The sequence below is a fragment of the Panicum virgatum genome, chromosome 3N (assembly GCF_016808335.1).
Source record: "Panicum virgatum strain AP13 chromosome 3N, P.virgatum_v5, whole genome shotgun sequence".
Classification (NCBI taxonomy): Eukaryota; Viridiplantae; Streptophyta; class Magnoliopsida; order Poales; family Poaceae; genus Panicum; species Panicum virgatum.
Window position 1 is genome coordinate 17,098,158 of NC_053147.1, and position 22,320 is coordinate 17,120,477.

A 22,320-nucleotide genomic window follows, 5' to 3' on the forward strand; every position below is an offset into this window, starting at 1 on the left:
GCTATCTACATTTGTGAATCTCTTGCAAAGTTCTACCTACCAAAGCCTATACATACATATTATTTCATGATGAAACATTTAGATTGCAAACTTATATTTTGATGAGTTGGATTAAGATTGATTTCTTTGGTACGAGACTAAGAAGCTGGTCATTCCATTTTTTTTGTGTAACCTTCTTTTTGCTAGCCTATTTATCCATGCATTGTGAATTTCTACTTCGGGAATTTTGCAAACCTCGCTGGATATCCACCCTAAACCAAAAATATCTTTTTGTGATTACCTCCTTGACCACAACCCAATTTGAGTATGGATTATCATTTCGACGGAATCAAAAGAATCAAGGGCACCATATAAAGAAAAGTTTTGGGAGACAAGGCTCCCCGGAGATTCAAGAGATTCTACGAAGAAGAAGGTGAATTTGAGATACTTACCCTAACTAGTTGGTTCTCCCACTATTCATACTCGAGGACGAGCATTCGTTCAAGCATGAGGGGATGGCTGGGTAAGTATTATATGTTATCAAAAGTTCTAAGGAGTAAAAAGAAAGAAAGAAAAGAGAAAGAAAGAGAAAAATGAAAGAAAAAAGAGAAGAATAAAATGCTCCTTAGTTCTTTTTGGCTTCATTAATTTTCCAAGTTACTTTGAAGAACTATTCCATACTCAAATCTTCCAACCATGTGCAATCCGATAACGAGAACTTCATTTGTGTCTCGGGATCATCCATTTGCCACTTGCACATGTGCACCTATCTAAATGTGTGTTTCATCTTTCTCCCTCTCCAACATTATTTTCCAATGGCCTTTTTGACTAGTCTCAGTAAATCCAATAGATCTCTCTCTTAGTTTGACAATATTTCAGATATAATGTTTTGCTAGGATTGATTTTACCTACCAAGCTCCACATAAGCCTTCCACTTTTATATATGAGTAGAATAGGTTGAAGACAATCTAATGTAGGCTTGAGAGACTTGATGAGATGAGTGTTTCCATGATCTTTTGCAAGAGAACCTCACTTACATTTGATATGCATTCTTTTGAAAACTCTTCACGATGAAACAAGGTAAAGGTTTGAAGTTCGCTTAAATTTGAGAGCATTGCATTTAGCTATTATTGTGGCTTGTTCTTTAATTGCTAGTGTATCTTCCATAATGAAAAAGTAGCCGGTCACAACATGTACTTAAACGCTAAATACTTGAGAGAGCAATATGTCTTGTTATGTATGACTAAGTGCAGAGAGGACATTGAGGGGCAACGCTGATTTCTTTATAAGCAAAGCTCCTGGACTTACTCGAGGACGAGCAAGGTTTAAGCATGGGGGGAATGTTGGCGCTCCTTAAGTACCCCTTTTATCCCCTGTTTATCCTTGATAATGGCATGAATTTAATATCAAAATCACTAACCGTCCTAACACTAGCCTAATTATTGGTCATTTTCACACTTGCACATATATTTTGGAGGATCTTCGTTTTTGCAGGTTTTTGGCCTATTTTGGAGCATGAAATGACGAGGCCCTGATCGAGCGCTGACACGGAGAAAGACGAAGGCCAAAGCCCAAAAGGAGGACCAAAGCCCATGTTGATTCGAAGCCCATTCAAGCACATCCATCCTCCAAGAGAGCCCAAAGGACCGAGCCCACGAAGATGAGATCAAGATACTTCGGGATTAAGCAAAGCAAATGAAGATTTAAGGAAGGATTCCCTATCCTATCCTTCCCTCGAAGATATCTCCAAGATAACAACGTCCAAAGGGGTGCAATCGTGAAGGACAGAAACTCTAGAAGATGAGAGGAGTCTACACGTGAAAGATGAGACCGAGGCGAGCCCGAAAAGGGGTAGGCCGGCTGGCCTAGGCCTATGGGGCCGGCCGGCCCAGCCCGTTTTCGAGTCGGTTTGGCCTCCCCTTCGACCGGTGGCTTCCTCGGCTTATAAATAGCTCGCACCTTATTCAACTCGGAGAAAAAAATCCGCCCAGAACTCGACGAAAACCTAGGGCTAAGGCCGGAGGGAGACGACGGCCACCGCAAGTCTTCGAAGGTACCTAGGAGATGGCTTAGGCCACCCCTAGCCGCCATGGCCTCCCTGCGAGGTTGTGCCATGGTGGAGTTCGGGAGTCACCCCCAACATTCGTCGGGGTATGTACACACACGATGGTGATATCAATCTACTATTTATTCTAGTTGTCTCGACTTTGATCTACTTCAATGCATGCTTTCTTTCTCATATGTGATGCATCCATATGTTCACAGTAAGATTAGATCTATTCGTGGTGATTAGTCTATATCTTGCGGATACGTTGAGGTAGCGTGTTTTAGCTAGTTGGTTGATTACCCCGGTGTGGTGACAGCATGGCGGAGGGAAAAGCCCTAGCGACGACATGATGTGGAATAGGATCGATGGCGAGTATCATGGGAGTCGTGGCGCGGCCACCTAGAGGATGAGCACTTGGTGGGCGTTTGGGGTAAAGCTTTGGGAAACCTTAGGCGTTAACACGCACCTCGCACCGGCGACCATGGGAAAGTAGGCCACTTGCGAGCCGTCTTTCTGAGAGATGATTTCGTGTACCTTTAGTTGAGATGCAATCTATGTTTTGATCACCTTTTTGACTAGAACTGTACCTAGAGACGATAGGCCCTAGCTCCTTGGTTGTGTTATCTCATCTACGGTTGTGGGTGTGATGAACACTTATGCTTCATTCATATCTATCAAGTGTTCAGTTTATATGCAATCTTCGCTTCATGTTTAGGTTAGGTTCGATAGATTAGATGGTAAACTCTAGTCGGTTCGCTTCCGATCCACGGATTGATAAACCTTGGGGGAGTACTCTAAGGGAAAAGCTACCACGATCCGTGCGCTTGCGGTACGTAAATTGGCGCTCTAAGGAGCGTCAACACACCCACAGATAGGTACACATAGAACGACCTATCTTGCTGAGGAGGAACCAACACTGGAGGCTTTGATAAATATTCTTTAATTTCATCGAAAGCTTGCTGCTGTTCTACCCCCCCAGCGAAACTCATCATCGGTTTTAATCTTCGCTAAACCCATGAACGGTTCGATGCGCCCAGACAGATTAGAAATAAATCGTCTAACAAAGTTAATTTTACCGATGAGCTTCAGCAACTCTTTCTTTGTGGTAGGTGGCTTCATCGTCTTCACAGCTTCTTGACTCTTCAGGCCGATCTCGATTCCCCGTTCATGCACCAGGAATCCCAAAAATTGACCAGCCGATATGCCAAAAGCACACTTCTTCGGGTTCATTTTTAGCCCAAACCTTTGAGTCCGCTCCAAAACTTGACGCAGATCTCCTAGATGCCTCCCAGCTAATTTGGACTTGACCACAACATCATCGATATAAATTTCTACCAGTTTGCCGATGAGATCATGTAAAATGTAATTCATGGCACGTTGGTACGTTGCACCGGCATTTTTCAGTCCAAAGGTCATAACCAAATATTCGAACAAGCCGACTGCGCTTGGTACTCTGAACGCGGTCTTGTTCACGTCTTCTGGGGCCATGAAGATCTGGTTGTAGCCGGCATTACTGTCCATAAAACTCATCATTTTGTGGCCGGCAGCTGTGTTGATCAATGTCTCTACAACAGGCATCGGGTATTCGTCCTTTGGCGTCGCCCTGTTGAGATCTCTAAAATCGACGCAGACGCGCCATCGGCCATCCTTCTTTTGCACCGGTACCATGCTGGAGATCCATTCTACATACCGGCACGGCCTGATGAACCCGGCATCCAACATCTTCTCCACCTATTTCTTGACTTCTTCTAGGACTTCGGCCTTCATCTGACATGCTCGTTGCTGAAACGGTCGAAACCCTTTCTTGAGCGGGAGCCGATGCTCGACGATGCTTTTGTCTAGACCGGGCATCTCGGTGTAGTCCCATGCAAAACAATCCCGGTACTCTTTCAGCAGTGCAATCATCTCCTTACGCAAGACCGGATCCAAATTCTTGCTGATAAATGTCGGCCGTGGCTTATCCCCAAGACCGATGTCAACCTCTTCCAAATCATCAGCTGACGTGAACCCGTATCCTAGCTTGCCGTCGTCTGAAAAACCAGCTGCGAACGCAGGTGAGTCCTCGTTATCCACAAGATCAGCGGCAAACATAGTGAGATGACAAGAAAAATTATTTGGCCAACCGCATGGGCTGGCCGTTTCTATACTCCCATCATCATTCAAAACCAAATAGTCAATGAGTGGCCAACTGCTGGAGCAGGCCATCGTATGTACATGATGTAACAATTGCGACCCCAAACAGGATTTTTTTATTTTTTGGGGCCGGTCGCTGGGACCGGCCTCTCTATCTCTATTACACCCCATAGCATGCCAGGATGCGTTTACTCTGTGAGGCCAGTGGATAAGACTAGCCCCAGTCCATTTTTTTGTCGCTTCGATCTGATCACAATCTTCCAGGGCGATCCCTGAAATCGGCTATTGTCCTTCTGCGTCCCAGGCATTCATATCTGCAAGCGAGACTTCGCTAGAATCGTCCGCAGGGACCACTTCCACTTCATCGCCATCCCATTGGACGAGATACTGATGCATTGTGGAAGGGATACAATAGTTGGCGTGAATCCAATCCCTCCCAAGCAGTACCGTGTATGTACTCTTGTTGTTGACGATGAAGAACGAAGTCGGGATCGTCTTGCGACCCACTGTCAGCTCCACATTAAGAACCCCCATTGCCTCTGATGGTTGTCCATTGAAGTCATTGAGCATCACATTGGTCTTGATTAGGTCGGAAGAAGAACGCCCCAACCGGCGCAGCACTGAATATGGCATCAGGTTGACTGCAGCACCGGTGTCAACCAGCATCCTGTTAACGGGTTTACCGTTGATGAAGCCCTTGAGATACAGCCCCTTCAAATGTTTGTAGCTTTTTTACTTTAGCTTCTCAAAGACGATCGGCTGGGGGCCAAGATCCAACTGAGCAATAGGCAAATCCTCCGGCTGAGGTGCCCGGAACTCTGACGGGAGGACGAACACCATGTTCACATCAGCCGATGGCTTCTCATCGGCTTTTGTCTGCTTGGGGCACCACTCTTTTCTTGGAGGGCGCCTATACACCCTTCGTGGATGCTTGACTTGTTCCGCGAGATCCGGACGCGCCTTCCTCAGCACGTCAAGGTACCTTGCTTCTGCCTCTTATAGATTGCGCAAACGATGCACTCTGCGCTTCTGCGAGCGATTAAGCCCGTCAGGGCACCACCGTGGGCGATGGTACCTGTCTTCTACTTCTGGCTCTGAATCACCCTTAGTCGGCCACTCAACATGATCGTCGTGACGCACTTTGGGACCCAAGCGCCGGAACACCGAAGTATCGCCTGACTGGCGTGTCCGAGGCCTGCACTCCAGACAATCATCTATAGTGGGCAATCGGCTCATGCCGGAATTCCAGCAGTACCTGAAGAACGGGCAATGCCAGTGGTCGCGTACAGCCTGGCGCCTTCCCAGCGTCCTCCCTGTGCGGTACTCGTACTCCTCTTCTTCCTATTGATATCGGCGATGCAGCTTGTGCTGATATTCATACTTTTCCAGAAGCCGATCGGAAGCAGGAAGCTGATTACGGATGTGACGCACTTGCTCTTCAGTAATATGCTGTCGCCCTGGGTCATTTTGATCTTGGGGCCGTTTGCCAGAAACGGCCTCTCTCCTTTGCTCGTCACGACGACGTACAGGCCCCACCATGTTGATTTGGAATGAAAAATTCTGGCTCGTAGGAGTGAAGTCTGACAACTCTACCACATTGGCTTGTGGGAAGGGCTTCGTGTCGACCTTCATCGTGTGTTGAGCCAGAATTAATCGGCCTTGCTCGATGGCCGATTGGATCTGACGACGCAGCTCCTTGCATTCACCCATGGCATGAGTGAACGAATGATGCCATTTACAGTATAGCCTCCCCTTCAGCTCTTGTGCGGTTGGCAGCTTGTGATTCTCTGGGAGCTATAGCTGTTTTTCTTTGAGCAGCAGATCAAATATCTGCTCTGCTTTGGCTACGTCGAAGTCGATGCCCTTCACAAGCCCCTGCTGCTTGATCCATTTGCACGGGACGGGGTTTGCCCCCCGAGTCGACTCTGCCACGGCCACTTCTTGCTCCTCGCCAGAGTCATCAGATTCATCCGCTTGGGCCATATTCACATGGCGCTTGAACTTATCCTGGTACAGCTCAGGATGGTAAAGCTCATACGCCGTCAGCTTCTGCACCAGGTGCGCCAGAGATGCAAACTCCAACTGGAAAGTCATATCCTTGATCGGCTTAGCTAGTCCCAAAACTGCCAGATCGACTGCCTCCTTCTCCATGATGCGTGATGAGTAGCATCGATTCTTGACCTCTCTGAAGCACTGTATGAATTCTGACACAGTCACTCCTCGCTTCTGCCTGACTTGGGCGAGGTCAGCAATCCCAGCTTCAGAAGCCTCTGAGTGATACTGGGTATGGAACTGGTCTTCCAGCTGCCTCCAAGTTCGAATTTGGCGTACCATCCAAAAGCTGGGCCTGTAAGAGATTGGCCGAAGAACCGGACCCTCAACGGATCCGATACTGAGATCATCCCAAGCTGCGTTAAGTATCGGCTTACATGCTCGATGGAGCTGGCTCCCTCTGACCCGTTGAACTTGGTGAACTCAGGGAGCCGATACTTGGGTGGCAATGGGATCAAGTCGTAGTCACTCGGATACGGCTTGGAATAGCCGATCGCTTTTCTCTTGGGCAGGATGCCAAACTGGTCTCTCAGTATTGCACTGACCTGCTCCACACTAAGAACTCCTGGGGCCGATGGCTCAGCAGTCGGCCCAGTAGCGTACTTTGCCAGCTACGTTTGTTTCTCCGCGTCTGCTCCAAAAGCTCCTGGGTTCACCAACTGCACGGAGCGTGTTGGATTGACGCTGTCTGGGATGTATGAGCACGTGTAGCCGTGCGGGATCTCCTTGGGTGGCTCGATGAGGAACTGGCCTCCTCCAGGATCACCGCCGATCTTGTGGACGACGTAGATCGGCGAATTCTGCTGTATTGCTGCCGCGAGCGAGTAGGACACTGGCGGCTTGGTTTGCAATGCAGCTTCCCCCCTGTGACTCCCCAGGGTTGGTCCCGATGGGGAGTACTGGTTCTTGATTACCTCCTGGACAACGCGATGTGCCACGCGCTCAAGCTCGTTCACCAGGCTTTCTGAGTGCCGATGGAGCGTGTGAGCCACCATGTAGTTCATCTCTTGGCGTAGGGCCCTGGTACGCTCCTCTGACGGCACAGACATATCAACGTTGTCGAGAGCGCCTTCTGGTGAGAACCCCTTCCACCTGATGCCATGGTTGCGGGTCCTCTCAAAAGAGCCAATGAGATCGGCTTCGAACTGAGCTTTGATCTCATCATATTTTAGCTTGTGTTCTGGAGTCAGCTCTTCATACGTGATGGGCTTGGGAGCGGGTTCTTGATCTTGAGCTCCTGCCATCTCTGCGGTGGGCGTTGTTGTTGATGAATGTCCCACTGGGCGTGCCAGAATGTGTTGTCGGTCGAAACCCACCGGCGAGCAGCGACAGGCAACACGAAGAGCCGGGAGGTTGCCGGGGCGCTGGCAGGCACTGCTCCCTCGTCGACGGCCCGCAATTCCAGCACACGCCGCGGCTTGTGAAGACGCAGGGCGTGCCACCTGACCTATACCCAATCAGGAAGGTGCGAACGTGCTTGCAATGATTTGCCTGCATACACAAACACGTGGAAACATAAGTCCGAGCCGTGGTCGGCTCCCCGGGACGACTCTTGCATCGGCTTTAAAGAGCCGATCGAGTCCCGGTGTCAGATTGGATCTGCATCTATCCGGATATCGATAAATAAAGCAAATGAGTGTAAAGCTGCTTCAATTAAATCTAATTAATCCAATCCATGACGGTAAAATCTTCACTGCTAGATCGGAACATCCTACACGTGATTGGGCCTAATGAACATAACAGATAACTAAACCATAACCAAAACAGAGGCCTAAGAACTAGCAAGAGCCGATTCCCGGATCAATTCCCTGTTAAGACTAGAGCAGAGCATCTAACACGCCACCGGATCATCCAACCCGTTTGCAAGGCCTAACCTAGCAGATATTACGCCAACTCTTAAGAATAAGAGCAAACCATAACAGATTAGATCTACTAGACATAAAAGAAGCAGGGTGTTGCCTTTACGCAGCTAACTCTATGCAACAAGAGCTAGTATAAGATGATGACATAATCGCATAAAGACAACATGATGTTCGTAGATGATAAGCAACAAAGCACAACAAATCTACTAAAAGCCATGCTACGAACATCGAGATAACTAGTACTACTCGCCACCAAAAATGCTTCAGTACGAGTAATACCAAGGTAAAGGTAAGAACAACGCTGCCCTGATCGCGAGAAGCGATCAGGGCAGCATGACGCTTACTTGGATGAAACCCTAAGATTAGGGATGGCGATGCGTCGAGAGTTGTTGTTTGTGAGACGTGATGGCGTTCTTCTTTCATGAATAACATAGGGTATATATTTATAGTCCGGAGACTTGGGAAACAATCTAAACTAATCTTGTCCCGATCAGACTCTATCTCTGATCTTGAACTGAATCTAAAGATACATGGCCCATGTGGCCCAAATGCTCACGCAGGAGCCGATTTACAAGCCTTCTTATCCTCCTGCTTCAAGCACATCTTGCTTTCGGCCCATAAAGGCGATAACAACTTCATCATAATCCACCCCCTGTCTCTGTGCATACCCTTTTGCCACAATTCTTGCTTTGTACTTGATAATTTCTCCTTCTGGATTTTTTTTCACTTTATAGACCCATTTCAGTCCTATTGCCTTGTGGCCTCTTGCAGCTCACAGAAATACCAAGTGCTGTTTTCTTCTATTGATTCTAATTCAGAGATCATTGCTTTCTTCCAGCACTCATCCTCTAGAGCTTGATCGATATTCTCTGGTTCTTCTGCAGCTAGTAAACACATGCCACTATACTCATAATTCTGAACTTCCTCAGTGGTGTCATACAGGTTGTTCAAGGTCCTGTATCTGACAGGGCCATTGTCTTCTTCAGAATCTGAATCAGGGGCCAAAAGTGGCGAGACAAACTCGACTGCAGGTGGGTGCTGCCCTTGTGCACTCTGTGGTGTGTTCTGTGGTGCTGGTGTTTCTCCTAGGCTGCTAGAACTTCCAGGTGACCACCCTGACCCAGCTGATGGGGGATCAGGGAGATGGGCTTCATCAGCTTCTGTTGTCGGATAATAGATAGTGAACTGTTGCAGTTCACTGTCAGTCTGAGAGCTGCTGCTGCTATTCCACTCCCAAGCTAATTCTTCCTCAAAAATCACATCTCGGCTGACATGTAGTTTCTTTTCCACAGGATCATAAACCCTGTAACCCTTTGTTCCTTCTTCATACCCAAAAACCACCATCTTCTTTGATCTGTCAGACAGTTTCTTCAAATGTGACCCTACTGTATTGACATGCACCCTGCACCCAAACACTCTGAGATGCCCCACACTTGGCTTCCTACCATACCAGGCTTCATAGGGAGTTTTTTCTTCCAAACTCTTTGTAGGGGATCTGTTGAGGATGTACACTGCAGAATTCATTGCTTCTCCCCAAAACTGAGCAGGAACTCCCTTTCTTCATCATGCATCTGGCCATTTCAACCACCATCTGGTTTCTACGCTCTACCACACCATTTTGCTGAGGTGTATATGGTGTAGTAGTGTAGTGCTTGATGCCATGTTCATTGCAAAAAAGGATAAATTGGTTTGAGTTGAACTCACCACCTTTGTCAGACCTAACAGCCTTCATCTTTCTTTCAATTTCAGTTTCAGCTCTGGCTTTCACCTTCTTGAAATAGTATAAGGCTTCATCTTTGGTCTTGAGCAGCTCGATCCACATGTACCTGCTGCAGTCATCAACTACTAACAAGAAGTAGGATTTCCCACCTGGTGTAGATGGTGTGATCTGACCACACAAGTCAGTGTGAACCAACTCTAGGGCTTGTTCTGCACGATAAGAAGATGTTTTGGGAAATGGTGCTCTATGATGCTTACCCAATGTGCATCCATCACAGACTTGCTCAACTCGATCAATGACAGGTATTCCTGCAGCTAGCTGCTCCCTGCCTAGATCACGCAGTGCTCTGAAATTCAGATGCCCATATCTTGCATGCCACTTCCAAGCTTCATCATCCATCTTCGACAGAAGACAGACAGGTGGAACAACACCAAAATTCACTGTATATAGGCGATTTGCAGTTCTGGGAGCCGAGATCAATAACAAGTGACTACTATCAAATACTTTCAGTCTGCCATTTTTCATGGAGATTTCACAACCTGCCTCTTCCAGTTGGCCAAGACTAACAATGTTTGTTTTCAAATCAGGAATGTAATACACATTAGTGAGTACCTTGTGCTCCTGCTGCCGCCCTTGTATAACAACCGAGCCGATGCCGCAGATGTTCACGTAGGAGCCGTCGCCAAACTTCACCGTGTCCCGAACGCCTTCGTCCAGCTGTGTGAGCGCTGCCCGCGTGCCTGTCATGTGGTTGCTGGCACCGGTGTCCAGCACACACACACCGTCTGGGCACTCCACAGGAACAACTTTGTTCTCTACAAAGTGAATGACCTCCGCCGCTGCCTGCACTGGCCTGCTCACCGACGCCAGGAACAGTGCAGGTTGATCCACCACCACATTCGTCTTCTCCTCTTTCTTCTCCTTCTTCTGCTTCTTTGGGCGTTTACAATCCTCCGCCCAGTGGCCATAGATGCCGCAGTTGCGACATCGGCCCTTCCTTCTTGGCGTACCCTCGGAGGTCAGTTTGACCTGCCCCAAGGTGCCGCCATCGGAGCGCGCCGCCGTCTTGCCCTTCGAGGATCCGCCACCGGCACCATTCCCTCCAGACTTGTTCCCAGAGTGGAAACGATGCTTGTGCTTCTCGAGCCAATCTTCTTCAGCGAGAAGAAGCCGACCCGCCTTGTCCGTGATCTGATCGACCTTGTCGTCAGACTGCTCGTCGAAACGTTCCTCCGCCGCACGCAGCCGCCCGATCAGCTCTTCCATCGAGAGCTTCTTGAGGTCACAGAACATCTCGATGGACACGACCACGCTGGTGAAGCGCGGAGGGACGACGCGCAGAAACTTCTTGATGACCTTCTCGTCGGCAATTGTCTCACCGAGAGTCTTCAGGTCGGCGACGAGGTTGGTGATGCGCATGCCAAAGTCGTCGATCGTCTCCCCCTCCTTGAACTGGAGGTTCTCGAATTCTTTCGAGAGCTTCTGGGCGTTGACGTCCTTCACGCGTTCTGAGCCGAGCCGCATCGTCTTCACCGCCTCCCACGCCTCCTTGATTGTCTTCTTCCCGCCCAGCGTCTGCCACATCTCCTTGGACACGGAGCGCAGCAGTGCACTCATAGCTTGCCGGTCCTGCGCGCGCTTCACGGTTGCGCCGCCGGACTCGACAGCATCCCAGATCTCCATGGCTTCATAGTTGCATTGCAAGAGCATCGCCCACTCCGAGTAATTGGAGCGCGATAGCATGGGCCACATGAGTGAACCCTCCTTGACCGCACCGCCAGAGGAACTGCTCGACCGGTCACCCATCTTCTTCTTCGTCGCCGGCGCTCGAACAACTTCTGCTTCTTCAACGCCGGCGACGACGGTGGGCTGACGGAGCCGGAGAAGAACGGATCCACCTTCGCTCTGATGCCAGTTGTTGGAGCCGGCGGTGCCCGCCGAGCTCTGGAACGTTGCCAGCGTGATCGAGAACGAGAACACGAACGCGACGAAAACTTGGTGGACACACGCACGCGAGTTGGACTTGGACACAAGTTTCTGCTGCAACTGTCGCAGCTTTTTCCACGCCTCGGATCCTCTTTTATTCTTGGATCTCCCCCGCCACGAACGCCCACTCCAACGGACTCCACCATGCAAGGCGATTCTCGTTGGGCATGCGCAGTACACGGACATGGCGGGGAGCGCGAACTTGGCGGCCACGGCGCGGACTGGGCACAGCTCCAGTCGTCCGGGTTCTACGCCATTACAACAGTTAAACGGGATTACAATGTTTAAGTGGGGAAAAACGAAAAGATAAGCTGTGCTAGCTAACACTCGCACACCGCCCCTGGCAGGTTGCAATCTGCTCGCACAGTGTGCAGCGTCGACATTAGCAAATCGTACATCATCGCGAGTTCACGACATGATCGTGTGCGTCCAGAACACGATCTCCCTGTGCATGCGCGACTTACCGCAGACAGGTTTGCAGGTCTTGCAGTCCATGTGGCACGACTGCTTGCACCTCTTGGGGCAGGTGGCCGGCGCTTTGCAAGTGGGGTACGCCGTGGTGTTCTCGCAGTAGACCACGTTGCTGCTCGGTGGAGGCGGCACCGGCACGGGTGGCGGTGGGGACGAGACGACCGGCGGAGGTGGCGACGAGACGACGACAGGTGGAGGAGGTGACGAAGGCAATGGTGGCGGCGGCGACGAGACGACAGGTGGAGGCGGGTATGAAACGATCGGTGGCGGGGGAGATGGCACTTGCGGCGGCGGTGGCGGGGAATGGTACGGCGGCGGCGGCGGGGAATGGTATGGCGGCGGCGGATACTTGTCCTTGTCCTTGTCCTTTTCCTTCTCCTTGTCCCCGTACTTGTTATCGGCAGCTAGCGCGGCCGGGGCAAGGAGCGCGAGGCCAAGGAGGAGCAGGAGAGCCCATCTCGCCACCGCCGCCATTGCTGTGCTGGTTGAGATGCTGGCTGGTGCGCTCTGCCTGCTGCATGGCGTCTCAATATATAGGGGTCGGCGGCTCGCCGTGCCGGAGCTTGATACCTGTCCTCACATGTCCAGTCGGAGAAACAGTGCTAAGGGGGTTGAGCAGTAAGCCAGTAAGCTTGTTCCCGGCGCCGGCAGGAATGGAGACGCGCCTTTGCTTGCCTGCGCGAGCAGCCCGTGCTAGCTACAGCAGCTGCTGCCATACGCATACGCCGATGTGCATTGCTATGAACAGCTCCGGCGACGGCGTCTTCAACTCTTCATCCAAGTGGTATGATTCGATTCTGCACTTGGCCTTAATTTGGTGAACTTGTTGACATGGCAAGCTACCAGCTCGACCTTTCTCGCGCCATGGATCATGGATGGTGCTATAAAATAACCAAACTCGTATGTACAAGCATAAAAAAAAAGTGAAACGATGAGCAGCAGCACGATGATGAACAAATGTGGTCCTGTCCAAAGAAAGCTGGAAAGCTAGAAGGCAAAATGATTCATGTACATGATTGTGCCAGTAGCACGAGAAGGTCGCTTGAGCTCTACACGCGTGCGGTCAAGTCGTCGCGTACAATGCTTATGTGTTCAACCAGCGTTCATCTCGCTCTTGCACTGGGCAGCGTGTTTCTGATGCCGAAAGGTTGACATCGTTACAAAACTCGGTATCTTCTCCGGAATTGAAGGCGGGCCAAACTATCGGATAAGAGAAGGGATCGTGATCTTGCTGATGTGATGGTATCACTTGCATTGGAAGAAGTGCGGTAAGGGATCGATTTGGTATGTGATAACTGATAAGTGGGCAGTGGGGATGAACCTCTTTGCGTGCGAGCATCCTCGTTGAATTGTGAAGTGACGGCTGCAGCCACGACGGTTTAGCCTAGGTCCAATCTGCAGAAGCAGCGGCTGTGTTCTCCAAAAAATTTTGGAAAGAGAATCTTGCTATTTTCAAATATTAAATCAAATTTGTTTATAAATTTTTTTGCACGGTTGAGTTGTTAATCGCGAGATCTAATGAGCTTAATTAGCGGGTGTAAGATTTTTGGAGAAGAAACTAAACAAGATGAGTATTTTGGGTAACTCTTAAATAGTAAGATTCCCTTTGAAGTATGGCCACTCGTCAGATTCCCTTTGAAGCATGGCCACTTGTCCATATATTGAAACGACTATTTCTTCTGAATGATAAACCCGATAAACGTTTGGACATTGTATTCCTCATAGTCAAATATACAATCGAAGATCCATGCTGGCCACATTTCAACTTAAAAAAATAATGGCATGTATCCCTACGTGTAGTACCCATACTTGTGGTAAAAAATTGGCTTGTTCATGATTCAACACACTTGTGTGTTCAAACGAAGAGTACAAAATCCATCCTGGTTAGAAACTAAATATGGCATCTTGAGCTAGAAAATAGCACCACCACGACTTCAATCATGGCAACAATTGGCCGAGCCCACTTTTAGGCTGCAACCGAACTCCAATTGAAACACACTGCAAGTTTCTCTCAAATTATAGTGGCACTTCAACAATCCAATCAATTCATACTTGGTGTCGATGCGTCGCCGGTTATTGCGAGTAAAATGTATAATTATCTACATTTTACTTATCCGGAGGATTCGAATCTGAACCCCAAATACTCCATGACTCATGTCTTCACCAAGTACTAGAGCAATCCCACTACCTCCACACACCTCGATTCTAATTCCAAGAAAGTCTTGGCTATTAGGGATGAAAATAGTCGGAAACGGTCGAGAAAACCCCCTAACCATTCCTATTCCTTAATTCTTTTTGCCGGGAACGGAAGCGGGAACGGGAAAGACGGACGGGAAAATGAATGCGATAATATGGAATATCGGGAACGGAACATATCGGTCGGGAACGTGCCGATTACGATCGGGAATCGGTAACTCAAATCGGGAACACCAACACATGTAACCAATCGAAACATTTAGCTCGACAAATGAATAGCTAGAATACATCATTCATATGCAAAAAAAAACCACAGAATAGCAGAATCAGGTAATAAGATAATTTGATAAATTAACATGCATGCAACATTCAAATCTTCAAACAGCCCAGTCACGAGCCACCCATGCGACGTGTCCACACATGCAACATCTCCAATAGCAACAGACCACAACAGTCCAGCAGTCCAACAGATCAGAGACACAATTCAAAGGTCCAAATTAAAAACAAATGCATCCACATTGGTCAGAACTCAGAAGTAGCACGAGCCGCTGTGCCCCCCTGGCGCCTCTGTGGTTGCACGCCTGCACCCGCCGCTCCCCTGGCCGTCGGCCGGTGCGCACCCTGTGCTGCCTGCCTGGGCACGGCTGCGCGGCGCGGGGCTGCTTGCTCCCTGCCTGTGCCTGCTCAGTGCTGGGGGCCGGGCGCGTGAGGGACCAGAGAGGGATCGAGATCCAAGGTCGCGACGACCGGCGAGGAGGCAACAATGCAACGGTGCGAGAGCTAGAGGTCAAAGGCGGTTGGGGCTTGCGAGTGGCGAGTAGCGGCGGGGCTGGGGAACTCGGATGGCCGGGGTGGGGAACTGAACTGGAGAGGGGGATTGGGTATTAGGGTTCGGGTGGGGGGCTGGCGGTGGATTGGCTAGGTAGGCTGAGGTGAGGGAAGAAGTATGGGCTGAAATGAAGATTGAGGTCTATGGAAACGGGAACAATCGCGGGAATTTTTACGGCTGAAAACATGAACCGTGAAAACGGTCGGGAAAACACCACAACCGTTTCCGTTCCCGTTCCCGCCCGTTTTCCTCTTTTTTTTCTTGTTTTCCTATTTTTTCTGAGAAAACGGTTTACGGTCGGTTTAAACGGTAAACGGAGCCGGTCGGGACGGGATTTTCCCGGCCCGTTTTCAACCCTATTGGCTATACTGCACTTGACTTGAGCGGCTGCTGCCCCAGTACTCCTGAATCCAGCTCATCTTCTATTCTTCTTCATCTAAATTCAGACCTGTACCTCCTCGACTTGTCCTGCCCTAATCTCCTTTCTCTGTCGATCTTTCGTCCCCTGGAGGATTAACTTACCCCTGTGTTATGTGACCACCGTTTCACAAATGAAGAAGGCAAAGGCAAACAAAACAATTTGCTTTGCGGCGTGCCTGGCCTCCCTCGCATGATCGCATTGCATGGTTTGACATGCAAAAAGCGTTGAGTGGCGTCGCAATTAGGGCTGGGCGTTCGGGTTACCCGAAAATTTCTGGTCGAATTTTCGGGTTTTCAAAATTTTGGGTTTTGAAAAATGCAACCCGAAATTCACTGAAAATAATCAAAACCCGAAAATTCGGGTACCCGACATTTCGGGTTCGGGTTTACCCGACCAACCCGAATCATAGATAAGAGTAAGAGGTGTGATGCGGGCGGGAGCGCGCAGAGAAGGCGTCGGCGACGGGGTGCGGGGTGAGGTGGCGCTTGAGGAAGGCGAGGCATGGGAGGAGGGCGAGGCGTGTGGAGAGGAGCGCGTAGGGGGAGTCGCCGGTGTCGAGCTCCACGGCGAGGGGGCGGCGGGCGGTGGCCTCCTCCTCTCCCCAGTCCCTGCCCAGATCTCGCCTCCTCCACTTCCCATCCTCCGCCGCCGTGCTCGCCGTACCGGCCTCCCGTGACCCCACCGCGAGCCCCGGTGCCGGGCCGCCGGCCGCGCCTCGTCGGTGCGATGGACGGCGGCGGGGGGCCGCTGCTCGTGCGGAGGAGCAAGGGCAGGCCGTTGAGCATGGGGCGGCGGGCGATGGCGCGGCGGCAGGCGCCTGGGCGGTGGCGGGGGCAGGGGCAGGGGCGAGGAGGCGACGCGCCGACGGGTTGACCTGCGGAGGCGGCGGGCGGCCGTAGGCCCGTTGGCTCTCGGGGACTCGGTCACTCGGGGGTAGGGGTGGGGGGCGTGGCAGCGTGGGGGCTAGGGTTAGTGAGAACGAAAGGATGGCCTTTGATGGGCTGAGCCGACTCATAATTTGTTGGGCTGGACTGTTTTCGTATTATTCGGGTAGTTCGGGTAACGTGGCCTGATACCCGAATTACCCGTAATAATTTCGGGTACCGTGGGTTGGAATCCGAATTAGGGTTCGGATTTTTCGGGCTCAGTTATTTCGTGTTCGGGCTCGGGTTTTTCGAGCTCGGTCTTCGAGTTTCAGGTATTTTGCCCACCCATACACCCAATGACCCAACCCCACGCTAAATAGCATCCTCTGGTCCACGGCGCAGCCCTTCTTGACACGCTGCCACTGGGCCAGGCCTTCCCTCGACGCCTCCGAGACCCACAAGTCAGACAGCGACTGCTGCTCGAGCAACGGTGCGCCTTTACCACCTTCTTTAGCTTTTTCAGCAAGCAAAAACCGAAGACGCACCCCGGGAAATTGCATAATTACGCAAAAGGGCTGGCGCAAGCGTAATTACGCAAAATCTTTTTCCCAAAGAGGCGAAAAAAATCGTCTAGAACCCAGCTTGCTAGTCCAACCGGGAGGACTCTACCGAGGTGGGCAGGTGTCCGGAACGGATCACCAAATCCCGCCCGGGCAGCCGAGAGATCCGAGCCCGCCGCGATCCATGGCCGCCACGGCGGCGGCGGCGGCAGCGCGCCTCCTCATCGTCCTCGCCGCCTTCCTCGGCGCGGCGCCGCGCGGGGCGGACGCGCTCCGGTCGCTCGGCGTCGGGGGCGCGGGCGCGGCCCACGGCGACGCGGCCGTGGACCTCGACGCCGCCAACTTCACCGCCTTCCTCCACGCCGCGCCGGAGTCGTTTGCGGTCGTCGAGTTCTTCGCCCACTGGTCGACCCCTCGCCTGTGACTTGATTCATTCTTTTTTTTCACCGCTGATTCGAATTTGATGCGGCTGGGTTCGTTCCAACTCGATCGGTGCGTTAGTTTCTGAATCGCGGAACGGGTGGAGGTTGTGATCGTCTGGTGCGCTCGATCTATGCCTTGATATTGAAATCATTAGCTCGTCTCGCTTGTGGGCAACGCCTGAATAAGATAGCTCGATCGAATTTTTGTTGGTTTTCAATTACGCAAGGATTGTTTTGGGTGTGTAAGGCCCATCGGCTGGGATGGATGCGTGTGGCTCACGCCGAAGAGTGCTTCTCACTTGTACTTTGAGATGTGAGTAATGTTTAGAGTAAGAGACTGTGAGATGTCCTGTATAAGCTGCGAGCGTAAACATGAAGTCGATAGAGTGAAAACGTACGAAATGGATCTCTACGACCATCTATTAAAAGGTAAGAGGAACTTTATGACTTGGTTCCTCCATGCTTGGGAGTTGGGATCCTCAACTATCGCAGTAATTACTTCAGTACTTCTTCTTCCAGGGTATAGCTTTGTCTAATATGGTTGGTGGCTATACTTAGCATTGAAACTACATTTTTAATTGTATGCTGAGTGAAAAGCTATTTTCTCACTCTATATGTGAGTTCCACATATACTGTGCTGTAACCTGTAGCAGATGTGAAGTCTGTCTTCATCGTTATGTTTCTTCCTGAAGGTGTACTTAGCAGATATTACAGTTAAACTGCTACATGGGCAAAATGATGATTTGATACGTCTTGCTCCTAAATGGACAATCTATATGATACCTTCCAAGCTGCTCTGGTTGAAGTTTCCCTGTGTATAATGTATTTTATTTCTTATGTTTTATTTAGAAGATAATAATCACAGATATGGCTGTGAACTGATGTCAATTTAGTATCTTGATTTCCCATGTCTCCAATTTCTGAAGGCATTTTGTAGTTGGCTAAAATTCTAGACTGCTGGTTGCCATATCTGAACTTATTTTTCTTATTGGTGAAGAGTTGGCCAACATCATTTAGTAGTTTTCTGATTGACCGATGAGGAGATGACTGCAGTGTGCTGCTTACTTCTATGGCAATAAACTTTTGAAAGTTTCTTACTCCATCGATTTCCTTCTTATGTCATTTCAACCTGTCTTCTTTAATTGCCACTAACTGGAATGCATGCCGTGTTTGCTCAGGTGTCCAGCCTGCAGAAACTACAAGGTATGTAACCTGCAGTGGACTCTTCTATGATCTGAAATGCTTCTCCTGCTGATCTCAATTTCATCTTCATATGCAGCCTCACTATGAGAAGGTTGCAAAACTTTTCAATGGTCCAGATGCTGCACATCCAGGGATTATTGTGATGGCACGGGTTGATTGTGCATCAAAGGTACAGTAGCTCCAGTGAATGGTGATGATTTTTTACCAATTTCCTTAGTGTAGACAACACACTTTGAAAGGGATTTTCTGTGATCCAGTCTCACCTTAACTGGGTAATGATGACATTACCTATAGAATTATTAGTGAATATAATTTAACCTTTTGTTTTGCTATTGTTATAGGTACGAATATAGAAAGTTCTCTCTTGTGTAGCATAGCTCCTAATTTGATGTAGTTTAGCTTCAGTGCTCTGTTGGAAGAATATTAAGCTGGCAAATAATGATAACCTGTTAAATACATCATGTCATGGTTTGCTTTGGCTTACAGTAATGCCTTATTTCGTTTGCTTGTTCGACAGCACAGGTGAATGTGGATCTTTGCAATAAATTCTCTGTTGACCATTATCCTTTCCTAGTGTGGGGTCCGCCAGCAAAATTTGATTCCCCTCGGTGGAAACCCAAGCAAGAGAATAGTGAATTAGAATTAATTGACGATGGAAGAACAGCAGAGCGTTTACTTAAATGGATAAATAAGAAGATGGGAAGGTAAGTTGCTGTGTATTAGTTACACTTTATATCATAATTTCGTATGGAATCATCAGCTGTTTGTATTGTCTTTGTATTTCATTACTTGTGTTTATTTGGAAGTGTGTTGGTGGGTTGGTTTGGGCCTAATACTGTTATTCAGATGCCTCTAGGAATTGGTCTTTGGTCTGATGTAAGCATGTAACAATTATATGCATGTTTCATTTTTTGTTGATACAATCATCTTTTTTTTTCAGCTCGTTCAGTTTAGATGACAAAAAGTATGAGAATGAAAGTGCGCTCCCAAAAAATGCTTCAGATCCTGAACAGGTGCAGTTACATACTGGATTTCTTTAGTTGATTTGCATGAGATCTTATTTATACACAATTATTCAGTCCTTATGAACCATTATTTACTATTTTATTTGTTCTCATAGATTGTCCGAGCAATTTATGATGTCGAGGAAGCAACAGCTCATGCATGGCAGATAATTTTGGAGCATAAGGTTTGAGTCAAATGATCAAAATTTTACAATTGATGTTATGTATGCTCCTCATTTTCTGACCATTGCTAGTGTTACCTGCAACTGTAGATGATCAAACCGGAGACCCGTGACTCACTCATTAGGTTTTTACAAATTTTGGTGTCTCATCATCCATCCAAGAGGTACAGAGGTGATCTTTTGAGATTATACTAGCGCAATATGCATAGCTATCCTGTATTATGCATTTTTTGCTTGATTGCTTAGGTGTCGAAGAGGATCTGCTGACCTACTTATTAACTTTGATGATCACTGGCATACAAACATCTCACTAAATTCACAAGAGAGTTCAACATTGTTAACAAGTGTTGCGGGAGACAACATCTGTGGAAAGGGGGTGCCACGTGGATATTGGGTACGCCTTCTGTGCTAAATTGTGAATTCGTGGTCTGCTTGTATTGTGTGTGTTTTCCCTCTGCAATAGCACTTACATTTTCCAGTCCATGTAATTGAGCCCTTCAATTGCTTTTGGCTACAACTATTTGTTTTGACTTTTGAACGTTTAAGAAATTTAGATATCTTCCTTTAAATCTTTGTTTTACGTTTTCTTTCTGTGTATTGTTGTTGCAGATGTTCTGCCGTGGAAGTAAAAAGGAAACAAGAGGATTTAGGTGATGTCTGCTCTCTACATTTTATATTGAAAGTTTTCCATAGGCAAAAAAATTGTTTACTATTCTCCGGATTCTTTTTGATACTTCATTGAGAAACTGAATATCTCCTGAAACTAACATTTCTTTTCTTGTATCAGCTGTGGTCTATGGGTTTTGCTGCATTCACTAACTGTTCGAATCGGAGATGGAGAGAGCCAATCAACATTTACATCAATTTGTGATTTCATCCACAATTTCTTCATCTGTGAGGAATGCCGCAAGCACTTCTACGAAATGTGTTCAAGGTTTGGAAAGCCCACTTTGGTTGTATTGCCACTAAATCTACCGCATGCCTAATTGTTAGTTTGTTACCTTCACCTGCAGTGTACCAGTCCCCTTCAAATCTGCCCGTGACCTCACCCTCTGGCTATGGAGAGCACATAACATAGTTAACGAGAGGTTGATGAAAGAAGAAAAGGATTTAGACACGGCTGATCCTTCATTTCCTAAGGTTATCTGGCCTCCAAAGCAGCTCTGCCCATCATGCTACCGTTCTTCAAGTAGGGCTGCTGATGGAGCCATGCAGGTTGAGTGGGAGGAAGATGAAGTATTCCATTTCTTGGTTGACTACTATGGGAAGAAGCTTGTATCATCCTACAGGGAGACCTCCATGGATTCTCATCTTCTACTGAAGAAGCAAGTAGGCACAATTTCTGACGATTCTTCCGCATCCAGTGCCGCAACAGTCCCAATTGGAGCCGCCCTGGGTGTTGCTGTTGCTAGCTGTACATTTGGGGCACTAGCTTGCTTCTGGAGGACCCAGCAGAAGAACAGAAAGTACTACCATTTACGTTCTTTAAAGAAAATTTGACTAAACATTTTAGGTCTGTAGTATGCAAATGCTAATATGTTCTTCGTGGCTTCATATTATAGAGAAGTGATTAGGATCTTTTTGTCTCCTTTGTTGATTTGACAGGCAAAGAAAGAACTGGAACTGAAAAATAGTGCACAACTTGCAAACCCTAAACTGCATGTCTGCATCAGGAGGGGCCTCCGTGAATGTATATTTTCTGGGCGGGTTGGCATGTACCCGTATGAGTCCAAAAGGTCATCACTCATCAGATGAAAAACATAAAGAAGTATGAAGCTTTGCTAGTGACTGAGTCACGTGATTGTTTTGTGCAACGACGTGAACTTTGTTGGAACAAGTCGTATAGGTTGAACGTCAAAGCTTTTTTCTTACCATGTAGCTGCCCTTTTGGATGCCTCTCTGGGTACTGATGTAAACCAAATTAATGAGTGAAAACTAGAATTAAAATTTTGATCCCGCGTCACTTGTCCTGAACTGAAACCTCTTGTGCACAGGAATAGCTATGCTACAATACATGTTTATGCAGTAGAACTTGTGAAGCATCTGCAATCATTTTTCTCTGTCGAAAATACGTGAGTATATGATAAATTCAACTCGAATCGTATAGAAATGATTTGAATATACTTGCCTTCAAAGTTGTTTACGAATTGTTACAAGATTTATTACATATGTTGAATACGTATTAGCGACCAAAACATATATTTTAAAGGTCAAATATCGACATCTCGATTGCCAGCGTTTCCGAACTCCTTTCACAGTCCAGATCCGACGACACGCTAGTGCCGAACTGCCGACCTCTGACCGCCGCCACCTCGCCAGACGCCCCATTCCGGTTCAGTTCTTGCTGATCTGCTGTTTGATGAACCTCACCCAGTGCACAAAACTTA

General features: G+C 48.5%; 1 protein-coding gene across 2 annotated transcripts; it reads left to right on the forward strand.

The window, feature by feature from the left end:
• The first annotated feature begins 17,119 nt into the window (after positions 1-17,119).
• On the forward strand, positions 17,120-21,907 carry LOC120664713 (sulfhydryl oxidase 1-like). 2 transcript variants are annotated; one of them, XM_039944016.1, is made up of 12 exons: positions 17,124-17,527; positions 18,723-18,747; positions 18,824-18,916; positions 19,270-19,451; positions 19,688-19,760; positions 19,868-19,936; positions 20,024-20,097; positions 20,180-20,327; positions 20,543-20,583; positions 20,721-20,867; positions 20,947-21,399; positions 21,539-21,907. In XM_039944016.1, exons 1-12 carry the CDS (start codon positions 17,307-17,309, stop codon positions 21,558-21,560), a joined length of 1,548 nt encoding a protein of 515 aa, XP_039799950.1. In that variant the 5' UTR covers positions 17,124-17,306; the 3' UTR covers positions 21,561-21,907. The 2 variants fall into 2 exon arrangements, with proteins under 2 accessions (XP_039799949.1, XP_039799950.1); XM_039944015.1 differs by lacking the exon at positions 21,539-21,907 and having other exon boundaries at positions 17,120-17,527; positions 20,947-21,521.
• The last annotated feature ends 413 nt before the right edge of the window (positions 21,908-22,320 follow it).